Raw genomic sequence first — 20,644 nt, forward strand, 5'->3', positions numbered from 1 at the left:
CAATTCTCCAATTAGGAAAATCTAATGGTTTCGTATTAATTTTTGTAAATAATTTTGAATACCATTTATCAGGTTTATAATCGTCTTCGTTAATTTCTATTATGTTAAGTGTTTTATTTGGTTCGTTATTTTCATTATTGTTGTCTCTATTATTACCCAATGAAGTTCGTGATAAGCAGTCTGCTACAACATTGTATTTACCTGGCCTATGGATAATTTCATAATTAAAACCCTGCAAACGTAAAACCCATCGTCCTAATCTACCGTTTGGATTTTTAAGGTTGTGTAACCAAACGAGGCTGTGATGATCGGTTATGACTGTAAACTTTTGTGGACCTTCTATATAACATCTGAGTTTTTCACATGCCCAAATAACTGCTAAGCATTCTCGTTCTGTAACTGTGTATTTTTGTTCGTTATACGTTAATGATCTTGATATGTATGCTATAACATGTTGTGAATTATTATATTCTTGGAAAAGAACAGCGCCAATTCCATTAGAACTAGCATCGCATTGCAAAGTAAAAGGATATTTGAAATTTGGACAAGAGAGTATAGGTGCCGATACTAATGCACTTTTAATATCATTAAATGCTTTTTCGCATTCCGTAGTCCATTTAAATTTAACATTTTTACGTGTTAAGGATGTTAAAGGCGCTACTATAGAGGACATGTTTGGTAAAAATCGTCTGTACCATGAAATCATACCTATTATGCGTCGTACTTGTTTAGGGGTTTTTGGTGATGGCATATTTACAATTGCAGATACTTTTTCTGGGTCTACATTTAATCCAGCTCTATTTACAATATAACCTACGTATTTTAATTCATCTCGACAAAATTTGCATTTTTCTTTGTTTAGTGTTAAATTTGCAGCCCTCAATCTACGAAAAACTTCTTTTAATATTTTAATATGAGTCTCAAAATCTGGTGTTACTATTATAATATCATCAAGGTATTTAAACAAAAATGGTTCTAATTCTGGACCGAATATTCTATCCACTAAACTTTCAAACGTTGCTGGTGCATTAGTTAAGCCAAAGGGCATTCGTACAAATTGATACATGCCACGACCTGGTATACTAAAAGCAGTAAATTTTCTACTATTTTCCTCTACTTTAATTTGCCAGTAGGCGGATGTAATATCTAAACTACTTAAATAACGTGCATTACCTAACCTATCTAATATTGATGATATTTGTGGCAGGGGATATGCGCTTTTCTCAGTGACATTATTTAATTTTCGGTAATCAATACAAAACCTATAGCTACCATCTCGTTTTGGGACCATTAAAATAGGAGAATTCCATCCTGAATTACTTTTTTCAATCACTCCCAATTCAAGCATACGGTTAATTTCTTCATTAATTTTTTGTTGAATATAATTACTAACGGGATAATTTCTTGATTTTATTGGTTGACTGTTACAAATAATTTTGTGTTCTACTAAATTTGTGCATCCTAAATTAATATCTTTTATTTCATTAAAGTAATTGTTAACCACATTATTTAATTCATGTTTTTGTTCGAATGTTAAATCTTCACTAGTTTGAATTAAATTGATATTTAAATTTTGATTTTGTTTCTGTTCATCATTGAAGTAAAACTCTCCTAACCTTAGGTTTGGTACTAATGCCATTTTTATCCAAAATATTGTACCCAACACTATTGTATGATGTACACTTGGCACTACATAAATATCAAAGATATGGGTTTTGTTTTGCAATGTAATAGGAATAGTCATCATTCCTATGCATTCAAGTTCGTCATTATTTGCAATAGTACACGTAGTATTTTTTATTGGTTTTAATTTGATACCTAAGTTCAATAATATTTTATAACCTGTATTACCTAAGAAAATTTGGTTTGCACCAGAATCTAACATTCCATTCATTTCATATCCATAAATAGAAATTTTTACATGTGGACATGTATTGTTATTATTGGATTGAGACAACATATAATCAAGAATTGGTTTGTTTGATTTATGATATGCTTTGATTTCTTTTTGTGTACATAAATTATTTAAATTAAATTTGATGACCGATTTTTCAGGTGTTTTAAGAAATTCACGGTCTAGGAACTTCTTGAAAATTAGTTTTTTGACTTTTTGAGAATACAATGATTTGCGTAGTGGTTACGTTGACCACAGCGGTAACAAGTTATGACCTTATTTGGTTTATTGTCTGTTATGTTATTATTTTCGGGTGTTCGAGATGTGTAAGATGAACGATATGATTGTTGATAGTTATCACGTTGAAACTGATTTTGTTCTTTACTATTACCTTTATCAAATTCGTGATAGTTAGAATCTTTTTGAATATTTGGGTTACCAAATCGATGATTTCTATCTCTACTAGAACTTAAGCTCCTATCTCTATTTCTACTTTCTGACCATTCCCTGTATCTACTTTTATTTTCTCGCATGTTTGCGTTTCTATCACTTGACTCATATCTATATTTGTGTTCTGATCTACCTTTATATCTATCTCCTGATCTATCTCTATATTTGTATTCGAATCTATCTCCTGATCTATCTCTACATCTGTGTTCTATTCTATTTCTATATCTATCTTCTGATCTATTTCTATATCTATCTCTCGATCTATCTGTATATCTATCTTCTGATCTATCTCTACATCTATCTCTCGATCTATCGCTATCGTTGTCTATGTTTTCTTTAAAATTAACGCTAAGCGTATTAAGTATCTTTTTTGTTCCCCTATTATAAGCTAAATCTGACTCTATTGTGGTTTTATTTAGAGTAGGTGGTACAAAATTTACTATTGATTCGCGAGTCGAATCCAAAGTACGGCATAACTCAATTAATTGGTTTTCAGTTGTAATGGTAACTAGGGTTAGTTGTGTTTGATAGAATGGTAAGATGTTTTTACGAAGTATTCGTAATTTAAGCTCTTCGCTTACAGAGATTGTCAACCTTTTAAATAGATTATTCATTATAGCTACATAGATACCTATTGATTCGTTTTCGCCTTGAGTTCGCGTTTTAATTTGGTTCCATAATTTATCATTATAGTCTCGTGGTAAAAATTCATCGCGTAAATGTTATAGAGTATCCCAATCATAAATTGAATCACGGATAGATCTAAAAAATATTAAAGCTTTTCCTTCAAAAAGTTCAACTGCGCTTTTAAACAGGTTTAGTTTATTTATACCTCTTGAAGCACATAATTCATTAATTCTTTCTAAAAAAGCAGTAATAGTGAATTCATCTTCACCAGAGAATTTTAAATTCCACTTTGTTATTTCATTCATGTCTTTCAAATAAAGTTGTTCAAGCATTTTTGTTATATTAGCATCGTCTGATTTTTTAAGAGGAGTTGATGTTTGAGTATTTCCTATTGAAGGAGTAGGACTAGCAATTGTTTCAGATTGAAGAGATAAATCTAAAGGGACTGTTTCTGTCTTATTTTTACTAACATTTTCTTGAACAGAATGTAATCGAGTAACAAAACACATTGTTTCTGTCAATAATTTACCTCGTTCTGCGCAAATTACTTTATCGGCTGACTCTAATTTTTCTAGTCTATTAAGTAAATGACATAACTTAGTTTCCAGTTTTTTCACAAATGATGGTGAGACTTCATCTGTTTCAAATAAGGTTTTAATATCAATTAATTTTTTATTTATGACGTTTATTTCTGCCTGTTCATTGACTTCAAAATCAGATCTAAAACTTTTACCACTCTTTTCTAACAAAAGAAGTTCTCTTAAAATTTTAACCATCTCTTTACAATTATGAGAGTCATCTACTTGACCTCCTCTACTATTTATTTCGAAAATTAGTTCGTCTTTCAGTAATCTATCAGGCGATAGTGTTAACATTTTTATTGATTTATTTGTAATAGCTACTCTAATTATTGGCAAGAAAGGAATCAAAACCGATAAACACTTTTAACGTTGGGCGCCAAAAATGCTACACTCTCAGGGCATTATAAGGAAAAAAAATATTTTGAAATACTGTAAGGTAATGATTTATAATAAAGAAAAAAAAATCTAAGAATTGACAATATAAAAAAAAATCTTAAATTTTAAAAATTTTAAAATTAATTTAACATTTTCAATTGCACAACTGCTTTCCGATTTATAATGATATGCGCAAGAATTTTGACTCAACGAAAGCAAAGGGCAATATATATTATCTTGTAAATTAATAATCACTGGCTTTACCGATGATAATAGGTCTCTCAATACCTTTTCTTTTTGAGATCCCTTTACAAACACCACCTCCACTCCGCATGTATGCTGTTCCAGAATGTCTTTCAGTTGATTATAGGGTACATATCCATTCTCGTAATGCAAATGGTGTAAGTTATTCTCCTCCCAACGCACTTGTCGACATTCTCGCTTATTGAGTCTTTCATAACTTATATCAGGTTGAAATATGAAATGGGAAATCGACTCACCATCACCGATAGCCAATTCTTTAACTCGAAATCCCGAAGATAAAGTAAACCCTTGCATATCGATGACTTTAATTGGATTTCTCGATGCCATTATATTTAAGCGATGTAAACTGCTTAAAATAGGAGCTACAAGTTCCTCAATTTCTTTATGTTCACAACACTCTTACTTCAATACTGTTGAACACGATTTTCTATCTGCTATTTAAAGCATACCTCCTCCGAAGTGGGGTTTTCAATGGCCTCACGTCGTGTAACCTTCATTTCAGGTCACGTACACGGTCAATGTCATGGTCACAATTAAGGTTGACTTCAAGGTCTCCGTTGAGATCAAAGTAAAGGTCATTGTTCAGGTCAAGGTTACTGATCAAGGTCATGGTCACTAAACGTGATCTTGACCTGAGGTGAGCTCAAAGTAAAGGTCATTGTTTAGGTCAAGGTTACTGGTCAACGACCCCCTTTGCAATAGCCGATTCTGGAACCTCCTCCCAGAACCTCAGGGCAAGGTCAAGGTCATGGTCACTCAACGTGACCTTGGCCTTGACCTTGACCTGAGGTTCTGAGAGGAGGTTCTAGAATCGGCTTTTATCTACTACTGTTACAAATGTTATTTTTTTTAAATTCTATTTATATAATTTTTGTTAATTAGACGAAGCCTGTTTGTATAGTAAAAAAATATTATAAAATTATTAATAACCTTCTCTACCACAAGCTTGTGTTCAGCGAGTAAGATTGTAAAAAAAAAAAATAATAGATTAATAAATGTGTTGTCTCTCAAACAGAACTTCTTTACACAAAAAAAATAGTTTATAATATATATAGGTTGTGAAGCAGCCGAAATAATAAAAAAAATGATGAATCGATCTGACCTTAATGGATACCGTCTTCAAATCGAAAGATCTCAGAATCCTCAGCCCTTTTAATTCCTCTGGATGGCGGTGGATTAAATTTGAGGATGATAATTTGCTCTCAGAGCAAATGGTGGAATAAAAAAGGAGAAAGAAAAAAAGCCTATATTGAAAAATGAAAATTCTATGTGTTAGTATTAAGTTTCAGCAAAAAAAAAATAATGAATGATTTTATTTAACAAGAATGACGAAAATCTTACCTCAATTTCCACGAGGCTTTACGTCGAATAAATTTTTATTTCGTGATAAAACAAAATCCGGAAAACTCCGTAAAATGATAATTACTATTATCAGAAGAAATTATCGTAATGTGAATTAATCCGCTAACTTGCGTTTTGTCTTCACGACTCAAAATTTATTATAAGAAATTTTAACGATGTCGAAATCAACAAATTATTCTGTCACAATCGATGCTATCACGTTGACGAAAAATTCCGAATGTTATGAAAGCATATCCGGGTTTTCTTATATACCCTTACTAACAAAAACTTGGTCTTAACGTCATTTCTTGGACTGCGTGTTTCAAAACAAATTTTTAACAAAAGTTATATTTAATATTTATATAAAATGAAAATTTATAATTGTTACTAAAATGTTGAATAAAATTTAGAGCAATATTAAAAGTTTAAAGTAATTAATATTTTGTTAAATTTCCACCTATGGTTGAATGGAGAAAGTTGAGGAACGGGTTTATTTATTTTTATAAAATAGGAATTGCCATTATTGAGGATACTGCTGAAAAGATGCATCATAGATCAAAAAAAAAAAATTAATAGCAGTTACCTTACGTTTTCTCTTTTTTTTTTTTAAACACAAAAACACAAAAGGAATAATATCCGTAACACGATTAATTATTTCAAATTTACATATTATATTTACACCAAAATTAAAAATACATATAGTTCGTTTTTTTTCTATAATACCTGTCAATGTAAATTTTTTAGGGTTTCTGCTGGTATTATCTAGGATCCTTATAAAATGTATGTTGTTTTCCTGATTTTTAGTAACATTCTCAGTAACTAAATAGATGAGGTTAAAATACTAATAAATTTTCAGATAAATACGATTTTAACGAAGTACATATTTATTGTAAAAACGTGCTACAAAGTAATTAAGTAGAACAAAATACCTTTTCTAGGTAAATAAATGGCAAATAAACACCCCACAACATTTTTTATGCACTTTTTCTTTTTGAATAACGAAAGCTCAGATATCAGTGTGACATATCTATTTCAAAACATGATAAAACAAAACTCTCTGTTAATTTTGCCAACTTTGCAACAATTTGACAGGTATTATAGAAAAAAAAATGAACTATACTTAAAAATTATTACTTTTATCATTGAAATTACCAGTATTTATATCCAATATAGGATATAAATGTGTTGTTCCTGACTGCACTCACAGCGATAAAAAGGTCACATTTCATTCTTTTCCACAAGATCCAGAGGTGAGTTTTATTTTAAGTTATTTTAATTTAATTTAATTATTTAAAAACATTTATATTAACGTTTTCCACCTGAGATTTGCTTGTGGTAATTCCACAGCGGTTTAATGTGTTTATACATGTTGTCTGGAAATTGCGTTCATATATTTAAAGGGGTGATTCTACATAAAAACCATGAAGAATAGTTCATATAAAGATGTGTCCTAAAGTGATTCCTAAAGGAGCTAGGGCACTTTGAAGATGAAGATGAATAACCACATTGAACCCCTCGTTTCTGAGATAAATAACATTAAGTAAAATGTATGAAATTATCACTAAAAATCATAGTAGGATCCTTTCATTGCTTGTATTGCTCCTTTCATTTTAGTACATACCTTTATGTGAACTTTTTTTAATGAACTTTTATGTTGAATCATCCCTTTAAATATATGAATGCAATTTCCGGACATTCTGTGTATTTATGTCTTTAGAAATATGTTTTAAAGCCACATTACCTCTTGCAGTTGTTCAGATTATGGGTACAAGCAATTGGACGACAAGATATTTCAATCTCTCGGAGAAGAGTTTCAAGGATTTGTGATGTCCACTTTTCAATGGAACACAAGTATTTCATGAATCGAAATAGGTCAAATTTAAAGGCAAGGGCAATACCTACATTATATTTGCCAGGTACTAATGACTTATATATGAAAAATAACTATTTGAACAAACAAATCTTATTATTTTTTTTTAAGGGAACTCTGTTACACTACCTTCAACAGAACATGAAGTTTTAGACCCAATAGCCAGTTGCAGTAACATTCAGGATTTACACTGTGGCGTCAAAGGTAAACAAGAGTAGTATTTGAATTTTAACACTTTGCCGTCCGCACGTTTCGCAAAAATTTATTCGCTTGGCGCCGGCAGAAAATTCAGATTACTTAGATTAAGGTGACCATTCGTACTGGTTTTACCAGTACAGTACTGCTTTTTTGGTAATTAGTCCTGGTTAATTGCGAAGTGAAACCAGTACACAAAATTTATCAAACCATTTAGGGAGATGAGTTATTATTAAAATGTATCTATTCATCAGAAAAATATTAAAAAAAAAATTAATAAAAATTAGAAATGTAGAATAATGTAATGTATCTTTTTTTTACATCTTTTACGTTTATTAATGGGTTTATATTATAACGCATTTTTTATTTTAACCAGTTTTGACAAAATCTACAAAATGGTGCATGCGCCTCAAAAATTTTTTTTATCAAGAATATGTCCTGGTTTAAATTTTTTTCACCTTCACTTAGATCCATATGTAGCGCGCAACACCAATGTGGTGACGTCGGCCGTTAAGCGATATTTTTCGCGCGACACCACCGTTGTGTCGCCAGATGGCATAGTGTTAAGTTTTATTTGACACTTGTTTACACATCATAATTGTAAATAACTTTGACTCGAAAAAGTTTCTTTCTGAATTCGATTCTAAAACATTGTAAACGTTATAAAAACTTCTCGAGAGCAAAAGTAATACAACAATATCTCAAAGTTTTGCGTTTTTTCTTAATAATTAAATTCTGTAGTGATAATAGATAACAAATTCCCTAAATAAATACTCATGATGTTTTTATATGCACCATGAAGTGTATAGCCATCCCTCTTATGCCCTTTTTCATAGTGCATATAAAAATATCAAGAATGTGAATATTAAAATGAAATTACATTGGGAAAATATTTCCTCTCAATTCCCATACTATATATTTTATCTCTACCTATAAGTACGAAAGCTTTTTATCTCTACCTATCTTTCATAGATGGCTCTAAATGTATTTAATTTCTTTATTTGCCACATAGAAAATGTTAAAGAAATAACTAGCATTCTCAAGCTTCTAAATTAAAAAACTAAAATTATTGTTTTAGATTCTTCACCTCACAGAGAATCTGCTCAGATTATCGTTAAATCTCCTAGTACACCTAGAAGACGAACAGGTAATTATAATTGTTCATACTCTATCACTTACTTAAAATGATTTACAAAACTGTTGTGCTTACAGATTTGAACAGAAGAATTAATTTGTTACGTCATGGATTAACAACAAGAAGTATCAACTTAACACCTAAGGCCAAGAAATTTTATACCATAGCACGGAACATGATTTCTGTTAGTCGAAGGTTACAGCGGGAAAATGCAACAGTGAGAAGACGACTCTTTGAGGCCAAGAATTTTTTGAATTCAAGCGATTCTTTTGTTGACAAAGTTAATAGAACGACATTTAATTTCATAAATTCGCAATTACTTATGCAAGGGAAAAGAAGTAAAGGACGGCGTTACACAATAGAGGACAAAATTTTTGCTTTGTCGCTATTAAAACAAAGCCCAAAAGGCTATCGCCTCCTACAAAAAACTTTCGCGTTGCCATCTCGAAAAACACTTTTAACGTTACTAAATAATGTTCCATTCAGTGTAGGCATTAATGAACCAATTTTCAAAGCACTTGAGGTATCAGTGGCTAAGATGGAACACCATGATAGGTATTGCTGTTTAATGTTTGATGAGATGTCTATAGAACCATCCTTGTCATATAATAAAAAAACAGGTCGCATTGAAGGGTTTGAGGATTGCGGTGATGGTAGACGAAAAAAGTTTGCTGATCATGCGATGGTGTTTATGGCCCGTGGATTGAGGAAGAAATGGAAGCAACCAATTGCTTATTTTTTTCTGAAAATGGCATGAATGCACCCAATATAGTGCGAAATTTAAAAACCATTATTACATCTCTACGTAATATCGGTTTAATTGTAGTTGCGACTGTTTGTGACCAACTTAGTATTAATTGTACAGCCATAAAAATGTTAGTTGATGAAACAAACCGAAAATTTGCTCAAAAAGAAGCAGAAAACAGATTGTTCGGTTTTGATGTTGATGGTCTGGAGGTGATCCCATTGTTTGATGGCCCCCATTTGCTGAAAGGTTTGAGAAATAACCTACTAGAACATAATATTAGCTTTCAATGGAAAAGTGGACGTCAAACAGCTTCCTGGAAGGACATTGTTAACTTATACGAATTAGATGATGGTGATTATGATAGTAGAATGCTGTACAAGTTAACGGAGGCACATGTTGTGAAACAAAAAATGAAAAAAATGAAGGTGAAACTGGCAGCCCAAGTGTTCTCACATAGGGTTTCATCTACAATGAGAGGACTAGTCAAGTTTGGTAAGTTTTTAATGAATCATTACATACATTAACTTAATGTTATTTCAAGTGTTGTTTTGTGTTAACATTTTAAATAACTTTATTTAATTGTTTTAAAACAGATTATACTTTGGTGATTAAAATTTATTTTTTTCAATCACCAAAGTATAATCTGTTTTAATATAAATAATTAAATATAATAGGTGATATGGATAAAGAAATATATATTAAATAACTTTATATCATTTTTTATGTATTAAATTTAAAACTTATTTTTGTATTTTAGGTACTTGTCTGCCAGACACTGCAGTAGACACTGCAGATTTCTTGTTATTTGGGGATAAGTTATTCGACAGCGTCAATGGGAGTATGTTACACGCCGAAGAGGGAAAACCTTTAAAGGGTGCAGTGACGAACTCGTCACCTCATTTGTTTTTTTGGGAGGAGGCTATAAAAGTCTTAAATTCTGTGAGTATTTTAAAACCAGGAGGACAAACATCTGTGCCCCCTACAATAAAAAATTGGATTACAACCTTGAAGGGTTTAAAATATATTTGGTGCAAAATGAGACAGAATGGGTTTGAATATCTTTTAGTAAGAAATTTAAACCAAGATCCCGTGGAAAATTTCTTTTCTTGCATACGAAGCCACGGGGTCAGAAATATCAATCCAACAGTTGATGCTTTTACAAATTCATTCAAAACTTTATTAGTGAACAATTTTGTCTCTTCTCATTCTGTGGGGGCTAACTGTGAGTTGGATGAAAGTGAGGGTGTTATTAACTCCCTGAGGGAATTTCTTACCAACCACAACAGAAGAGAAGAAAAATATATATTGGAAGAGGATGATCAAGAAGAGGTTAACGAAAATACCTACAATGTCAACCGTTCTGACCTTGTCATTCAACACCATTCTTACATGGCAGGTTATTTTGCTAAATGTATCATACGAATTGTTAAAGGGTGCAAAAATTGCAAAGGACAACTTATTTCTGAACATGATATGGAAGAACATCAGCTTATTGCTGTGAGAGAATATTCACTAAATAAATTACTGCGCCCAAATTCGAAATTTATACAAGTTTACAGTATATGTAACGAAATAATGCATCTCAATTTAGCTAAAAAATGTGTAGATAACAATATTAGCATTCAGTTGATTGCTTTAATAAAACAAAATTTAAATATTAATTTTAATTGTCAAAAACATAATTTGAAAGATTTATTTATTAAAAAATTTGTTCATTTCTATATATTTTGTTGGATAAAAAATGTAAATAAAATTTTAAAAGGGGTAGACAATAGAAATATTAATGATTGTATTAAAGAATTAGCTGTAGATAAATGTAACAAATGGAAAAAGAAAAAGGAAGCTATTAAGAATTTAAAGAAATAAAAATCTTAAATAGAAAATGTGTTTTTATTGTTCTTCATCAAAATAAACAGGAATAAATGATAATAATTATTAAATAATAATTATTATACATATATAATTGTTTCTATGTCATATTTTGTGTAAATATCATGCTATTACTCTGTATTTTATATAAGATTTATCCTATAATATCTGTGCAATGTAATTAATGTTAAAATTTACTATTTTATGCATGAACACTAGAAAAATGTAGATTACACGTTTTTATTTTATGTGAAAAATGCATTACTAGTACAAGAAATAGTGTATTTTAACAGTAAAAATTGTATTGCACAAGCTTCATAGGATACAACTTTTATAAAATAATGTCGATACACTATGTTATTTACAACAAATACGACATAGAAACAATTATATAAGTATAATTTTACAGCAAAAAAAATTCAAAATTCCCGCTATTCGTAGCGCACGTCGCACCTAACATCAGCGCCAATGACGACTGGCACCTTAACTAAATACTTAATACGAGGATTGTGATGAGAGATGCCTATCTATATATACCTTATCTGTGGATTGACTCAAAAACAATTCTGGTCGAAAGAACATCCTTTATCACTAAAAAAAAAATCAGCGACAAGTGTAGCTCCACATAATTCAAGTCTCGGGATTGAAATTGTCCACTTTCCACCCATGAAATAAGTCTTAATTGATGAATCGAGCTCTTCACAACGCAAATAAGCGATTGTAGCATATCCAATTTCAGAAGCGTCACAGAACAAATGAAGTTGACAAGTTTTATATGAGTTTGATAACATCATACGGGGTAGATTAAAGCTTGACAACGAAGAAAGTTTTTGTTTAAATAGTTCCCACTTGTCTTGTTATATAAGGCACTGTTAATTTCTACAGGATCGAGTGTATGATCAGGCTTTAAATCCTTCACATGCCAATTTCCTTTTGATTTACCATCCCTATCCTCTAATTCATAAGTATTTATACCTAATTTATTTTTAATTTTATATGGACCTGTAAACTTTTTTCCTAATTTAGCTGAATAATTCTTTGAAGCGTCTGATAGTGAATATTCTCTTTTCCAGACATAATCACCTAATTTAAATTGTACTTGTCTATGTCGTAAATTATAATTATGTTTAGTTTTTAAATGAGAATCATTTAATTTTGTTTTTACAAATTTTCTAATTATTTTTAGTTTATTTGTTTTTTCGTCGGACTCATTTTCTGTCGTATTACTATCAACCATGCTAATTTTATCTCTGTTATGTGCATATTGTCTACCATCTAGTATCATTTCATTACCAAAATTAATAAAATAAGGTGTGTTTTGGGTTACTTCCGATTTAGATGTTCTTAAGGCACACCCTAATTGCGGTAAATATTTATCCCAAAGTTTTTGATTGTTTGTAATGTAGGATGAGATCATTACTTTAATTATACGATTATACCTTTCTGAAAAGTTTGGTTCGGGATGATATAAGGGATTGTTAAGTAATCTTACTCCATATTCTTTAAGAAAATTATTAAAATCTTTGCTTTTAAATTGCACTCCGTTATCTGTTTTAAGATATTCGGGTACTCCAAAAATTAAAAATACATTGTTTTCTAGTATTTTTTGTACTGTTTTAGTATTTGAATTTCTCATAGGAAAGAATAATGTAAACTTACTGAAATAATCGCAAATTGTTAATATAAATTTATTTCCTTGAGAACTTGTTACTAGAGGACCTATAATATCTGTTGCAATATATTGCCAACAAGAAGTAATATTTGGCTTTGAACCCATTTCTCCCGCTTTTTTTCTTTGTTCTGGTTTTTGTTCTTGGCATATACGACATCTATTAATAAATCTATAACAATCTGATTTTAATCTTGGCCAATAATAATTAGCAAGAATTCTATGGTATGTTTTGTGGATTCCTAAATGACCTGCTTTTGGATGACTATGATATTTATCTAAAATTTTGTTTCTGGCTGCTTTTGGTACAACTAATTTCCAATTATGTACCTCACTGTTAAAATTATTATCTTGTATATGTTTATATAATTTGTTATTCTCATCAATTCTCCAATTAGGAAAATCTAATGGTTTCGTATTAATTTTTGTAAATAATTTTGAATACCATTTATCAGGTTTATAATCGTCTTCGTTAATTTCTATTATGTTAAGTGTTTTATTTGGTTCGTTATTTTCATTATTGTTGTCTCTATTATTACCCAATGAAGTTCGTGATAAGCAGTCTGCTACAACATTGTATTTACCTGGCCTATGGATAATTTCATAATTAAAACCCTGCAAACGTAAAACCCATCGTCCTAATCTACCGTTTGGATTTTTAAGGTTGTGTAACCAAACGAGGCTGTGATGATCGGTTATGACTGTAAACTTTTGTGGACCTTCTATATAACATCTGAGTTTTTCACATGCCCAAATAACTGCTAAGCATTCTCGTTCTGTAACTGTGTATTTTTGTTCGTTATACGTTAATGATCTTGATATGTATGCTATAACATGTTGTGAATTATTATATTCTTGGAAAAGAACAGCGCCAATTCCATTAGAACTAGCATCGCATTGCAAAGTAAAAGGATATTTGAAATTTGGACAAGAGAGTATAGGTGCCGATACTAATGCACTTTTAATATCATTAAATGCTTTTTCGCATTCCGTAGTCCATTTAAATTTAACATTTTTACGTGTTAAGGATGTTAAAGGCGCTACTATAGAGGACATGTTTGGTAAAAATCGTCTGTACCATGAAATCATACCTATTATGCGTCGTACTTGTTTAGGGGTTTTTGGTGATGGCATATTTACAATTGCAGATACTTTTTCTGGGTCTACATTTAATCCAGCTCTATTTACAATATAACCTACGTATTTTAATTCATCTCGACAAAATTTGCATTTTTCTTTGTTTAGTGTTAAATTTGCAGCCCTCAATCTACGAAAAACTTCTTTTAATATTTTAATATGAGTCTCAAAATCTGGTGTTACTATTATAATATCATCAAGGTATTTAAACAAAAATGGTTCTAATTCTGGACCGAATATTCTATCCACTAAACTTTCAAACGTTGCTGGTGCATTAGTTAAGCCAAAGGGCATTCGTACAAATTGATACATGCCACGACCTGGTATACTAAAAGCAGTAAATTTTCTACTATTTTCCTCTACTTTAATTTGCCAGTAGGCGGATGTAATATCTAAACTACTTAAATAACGTGCATTACCTAACCTATCTAATATTGATGATATTTGTGGCAGGGGATATGCGCTTTTCTCAGTGACATTATTTAATTTTCGGTAATCAATACAAAACCTATAGCTACCATCTCGTTTTGGGACCATTAAAATAGGAGAATTCCATCCTGAATTACTTTTTTCAATCACTCCCAATTCAAGCATACGGTTAATTTCTTCATTAATTTTTTGTTGAATATAATTACTAACGGGATAATTTCTTGATTTTATTGGTTGACTGTTACAAATAATTTTGTGTTCTACTAAATTTGTGCATCCTAAATTAATATCTTTTATTTCATTAAAGTAATTGTTAACCACATTATTTAATTCATGTTTTTGTTCGAATGTTAAATCTTCACTAGTTTGAATTAAATTGATATTTAAATTTTGATTTTGTTTCTGTTCATCATTGAAGTAAAACTCTCCTAACCTTAGGTTTGGTACTAATGCCATTTTTATCCAAAATATTGTACCCAACACTATTGTATGATGTACACTTGGCACTACATAAATATCAAAGATATGGGTTTTGTTTTGCAATGTAATAGGAATAGTCATCATTCCTATGCATTCAAGTTCGTCATTATTTGCAATAGTACACGTAGTATTTTTTATTGGTTTTAATTTGATACCTAAGTTCAATAATATTTTATAACCTGTATTACCTAAGAAAATTTGGTTTGCACCAGAATCTAACATTCCATTCATTTCATATCCATAAATAGAAATTTTTACATGTGGACATGTATTGTTATTATTGGATTGAGACAACATATAATCAAGAATTGGTTTGTTTGATTTATGATATGCTTTGATTTCTTTTTGTGTACATAAATTATTTAAATTAAATTTGATGACCGATTTTTCAGGTGTTTTAAGAAATTCACGGTCTAGGAACTTCTTGAAAATTAGTTTTTTGACTTTTTGAGAATACAATGATTTGCGTAGTGGTTACGTTGACCACAGCGGTAACAAGTTATGACCTTATTTGGTTTATTGTCTGTTATGTTATTATTTTCGGGTGTTCGAGATGTGTAAGATGAACGATATGATTGTTGATAGTTATCACGTTGAAACTGATTTTGTTCTTTACTATTACCTTTATCAAATTCGTGATAGTTAGAATCTTTTTGAATATTTGGGTTACCAAATCGATGATTTCTATCTCTACTAGAACTTAAGCTCCTATCTCTATTTCTACTTTCTGACCATTCCCTGTATCTACTTTTATTTTCTCGCATGTTTGCGTTTCTATCACTTGACTCATATCTATATTTGTGTTCTGATCTACCTTTATATCTATCTCCTGATCTATCTCTATATTTGTATTCGAATCTATCTCCTGATCTATCTCTACATCTGTGTTCTATTCTATTTCTATATCTATCTTCTGATCTATCTCTATCTTCTGATCTATTTCTATATCTATCTCTCGATCTATCTGTATATCTATCTTCTGATCTATCTCTACATCTATCTCTCGATCTATCGCTATCGTTGTCTATGTTTTCTTTAAAATTAACGCTAAGCGTATTAAGTATCTTTTTTGTTCCCCTATTATAAGCTAAATCTGACTCTATTGTGGTTTTATTTAGAGTAGGTGGTACAAAATTTACTATTGATTCGCGAGTCGAATCCAAAGTACGGCATAACTCAATTAATTGGTTTTCAGTTGTAATGGTAACTAGGGTTAGTTGTGTTTGATAGAATGGTAAGATGTTTTTACGAAGTATTCGTAATTTAAGCTCTTCGCTTACAGAGATTGTCAACCTTTTAAATAGATTATTCATTATAGCTACATAGATACCTATTGATTCGTTTTCGCCTTGAGTTCGCGTTTTAATTTGGTTCCATAATTTATCATTATAGTCTCGTGGTAAAAATTCATCGCGTAAATGTTATAGAGTATCCCAATCATAAATTGAATCACGGATAGATCTAAAAAATATTAAAGCTTTTCCTTCAAAAAGTTCAACTGCGCTTTTAAACAGGTTTAGTTTATTTATACCTCTTGAAGCACATAATTCATTAATTCTTTCTAAAAAAGCAGTAATAGTGAATTCATCTTCACCAGAGAATTTTAAATTCCACTTTGTTATTTCATTCATGTCTTTCAAATAAAGTTGTTCAAGCATTTTTGTTATATTAGCATCGTCTGATTTTTTAAGAGGAGTTGATGTTTGAGTATTTCCTATTGAAGGAGTAGGACTAGCAATTGTTTCAGATTGAAGAGATAAATCTAAAGGGACTGTTTCTGTCTTATTTTTACTAACATTTTCTTGAACAGAATGTAATCGAGTAACAAAACACATTGTTTCTGTCAATAATTTACCTCGTTCTGCGCAAATTACTTTATCGGCTGACTCTAATTTTTCTAGTCTATTAAGTAAATGACATAACTTAGTTTCCAGTTTTTTCACAAATGATGGTGAGACTTCATCTGTTTCAAATAAGGTTTTAATATCAATTAATTTTTTATTTATGACGTTTATTTCTGCCTGTTCATTGACTTCAAAATCAGATCTAAAACTTTTACCACTCTTTTCTAACAAAAGAAGTTCTCTTAAAATTTTAACCATCTCTTTACAATTATGAGAGTCATCTACTTGACCTCCTCTACTATTTATTTCGAAAATTAGTTCGTCTTTCAGTAATCTATCAGGCGATAGTGTTAACATTTTTATTGATTTATTTGTAATAGCTACTCTAATTATTGGCAAGAAAGGAATCAAAACCGATAAACACTTTTAACGTTGGGCGCCAAAAATGCTACACTCTCAGGGCATTATAAGGAAAAAAAATATTTTGAAATACTGTAAGGTAATGATTTATAATAAAGAAAAAAAAATCTAAGAATTGACAATATAAAAAAAAATCTTAAATTTTAAAAATTTTAAAATTAATTTAACATTTTCAATTGCACAACTGCTTTCCGATTTATAATGATATGCGCAAGAATTTTGACTCAACGAAAGCAAAGGGCAATATATATTATCTTGTAAATTAATAATCACTGGCTTTACCGATGATAATAGGTCTCTCAATACCTTTTCTTTTTGAGATCCCTTTACAAACACCACCTCCACTCCGCATGTATGCTGTTCCAGAATGTCTTTCAGTTGATTATAGGGTACATATCCATTCTCGTAATGCAAATGGTGTAAGTTATTCTCCTCCCAACGCACTTGTCGACATTCTCGCTTATTGAGTCTTTCATAACTTATATCAGGTTGAAATATGAAATGGGAAATCGACTCACCATCACCGATAGCCAATTCTTTAACTCGAAATCCCGAAGATAAAGTAAACCCTTGCATATCGATGACTTTAATTGGATTTCTCGATGCCATTATATTTAAGCGATGTAAACTGCTTAAAATAGGAGCTACAAGTTCCTCAATTTCTTTATGTTCACAACACTCTTACTTCAATACTGTTGAACACGATTTTCTATCTGCTATTTAAAGCATACCTCCTCCGAAGTGGGGTTTTCAATGGCCTCACGTCGTGTAACCTTCATTTCAGGTCACGTACACGGTCAATGTCATGGTCACAATTAAGGTTGACTTCAAGGTCTCCGTTGAGATCAAAGTAAAGGTCATTGTTCAGGTCAAGGTTACTGATCAAGGTCATGGTCACTAAACGTGATCTTGACCTGAGGTGAGCTCAAAGTAAAGGTCATTGTTTAGGTCAAGGTTACTGGTCAACGACCCCCTTTGCAATAGCCGATTCTGGAACCTCCTCCCAGAACCTCAGGGCAAGGTCAAGGTCATGGTCACTCAACGTGACCTTGGCCTTGACCTTGACCTGAGGTTCTGAGAGGAGGTTCTAGAATCGGCTTTTATCTACTACTGTTACAAATGTTATTTTTTTTAAATTCTATTTATATAATTTTTGTTAATTAGACGAAGCCTGTTTGTATAGTAAAAAAATATTATAAAATTATTAATAACCTTCTCTACCACAAGCTTGTGTTCAGCGAGTAAGATTGTAAAAAAAAAAAAATAATAGATTAATAAATGTGTTGTCTCTCAAACAGAACTTCTTTACACAAAAAAAATAGTTTATAATATATATAGGTTGTGAAGCAGCCGAAATAATAAAAAAAATGATGAATCGATCTGACCTTAATGGATACCGTCTTCAAATCGAAAGATCTCAGAATCCTCAGCCCTTTTAATTCCTCTGGATGGCGGTGGATTAAATTTGAGGATGATAATTTGCTCTCAGAGCAAATGGTGGAATAAAAAAGGAGAAAGAAAAAAAGCCTATATTGAAAAATGAAAATTCTATGTGTTAGTATTAAGTTTCAGCAAAAAAAAAATAATGAATGATTTTATTTAACAAGAATGACGAAAATCTTACCTCAATTTCCACGAGGCTTTACGTCGAATAAATTTTTATTTCGTGATAAAACAAAATCCGGAAAACTCCGTAAAATGATAATTACTATTATCAGAAGAAATTATCGTAATGTGAATTAATCCGCTAACTTGCGTTTTGTCTTCACGACTCAAAATTTATTATAAGAAATTTTAACGATGTCGAAATCAACAAATTATTCTGTCACAATCGATGCTATCACGTTGACGAAAAATTCCGAATGTTATGAAAGCATATCCGGGTTTTCTTATATACCCTTACTAACAAAAACTTGGTCTTAACGTCATTTCTTGGACTGCGTGTTTCAAAACAAATTTTTAACAAAAGTTATATTTAATATTTATATAAAATGAAAATTTATAATTGTTACTAAAATGTTGAATAAAATTTAGAGCAATATTAAAAGTTTAAAGTAATTAATATTTTGTTAAATTTCCACCTATGGTTGAATGGAGAAAGTTGAGGAACGGGTTTATTTATTTTTATAAAATAGGAATTGCCATTATTGAGGATACTGCTGAAAAGATGCATCATAGATCAAAAAAAAAAAATTAATAGCAGTTACCTTACGTTTTCTCTTTTTTTTTTTTAAACACAAAAACACAAAAGGAATAATATCCGTAACACGATTAATTATTTCAAATTTACATATTATATTTACACCAAAATTAAAAATACATATAGTTCGTTTTTTTTCTATAATACCTGTCAATGTAAATTTTTTAGGGTTTCTGCTGGTATTATCTAGGATCCTTATAAAATGTATGTTGTTTTCCTGATTTTTAGTAACATTCTCAGTAACTAAATAGATGAGGTTAAAATACTAATAAATTTTCAGATAAATACGATTTTAACGAAGTACATATTTATTGTAAAAACGTGCTACAAAGTAATTAAGTAGAACAAAATACCTTTTCTAGGTAAATAAATGGCAAATAAACACCCCACAACATTTTTTATGCACTTTTTCTTTTTGAATAACGAAAGCTCAGATATCAGTGTGACATATCTATTTCAAAACATGATAAAACAAAACTCTCTGTTAATTTTGCCAACTTTGCAACAATTTGACAGGTATTATAGAAAAAAAAATGAACTATACTTAAAAATTATTACTTTTATCATTGAAATTACCAGTATTTATATCCAATATAGGATATAAATGTGTTGTTCCTGACTGCACTCACAGCGATAAAAAGGTCACATTTCATTCTTTTCCACAAGATCCAGAGGTGAGTTTTATTTTAAGTTATTTTAATTTAATTTAATTATTTAAAAACATTTATATTAACGTTTTCCACCTGAGATTTGCTTGTGGTAATTCCACAGCGGTTTAATGTGTTTATACATGTTGTCTGGAAATTGCGTTCATATATTTAAAGGGGTGATTCTACATAAAAACCATGAAGAATAGTTCATATAAAGATGTGTCCTAAAGTGATTCCTAAAGGAGCTAGGGCACTTTGAAGATGAAGATGAATAACCACATTGAACCCCTCGTTTCTGAGATAAATAACATTAAGTAAAATGTATGAAATTATCACTAAAAATCATAGTAGGATCCTTTCATTGCTTGTATTGCTCCTTTCATTTTAGTACATACCTTTATGTGAACTTTTTTTAATGAACTTTTATGTTGAATCATCCCTTTAAATATATGAATGCAATTTCCGG

The 20,644-nt window shown here is 30.5% G+C and overlaps 2 protein-coding genes across 2 annotated transcripts; both read right to left on the minus strand.

Annotated features, from left to right (window-relative positions):
- Positions 1 to 2,094: 2,094 nt before the first annotated feature.
- Positions 2,095 to 2,958, minus strand: LOC139431343 (uncharacterized protein DDB_G0287625-like). The gene has a single exon (XM_071198998.1). It carries the CDS (start codon positions 2,956 to 2,958, stop codon positions 2,095 to 2,097), a length of 864 nt encoding a protein of 287 aa, XP_071055099.1.
- Positions 2,959 to 15,495: 12,537 nt separating this feature from the next.
- LOC111422930 (uncharacterized protein DDB_G0287625-like) lies at positions 15,496 to 16,377 on the minus strand. Its single transcript, XM_023056189.2, has one exon. The coding sequence runs from the start codon at positions 16,375 to 16,377 to the stop codon at positions 15,496 to 15,498; it is 882 nt and encodes a 293-aa protein (XP_022911957.2).
- Positions 16,378 to 20,644: the final 4,267 nt, after the last annotated feature.

The sequence above is a fragment of the Onthophagus taurus genome, chromosome 8 (genome assembly GCF_036711975.1).
Source record: "Onthophagus taurus isolate NC chromosome 8, IU_Otau_3.0, whole genome shotgun sequence".
In the NCBI taxonomy this organism is placed as follows: Eukaryota; Metazoa; Arthropoda; class Insecta; order Coleoptera; family Scarabaeidae; genus Onthophagus; species Onthophagus taurus.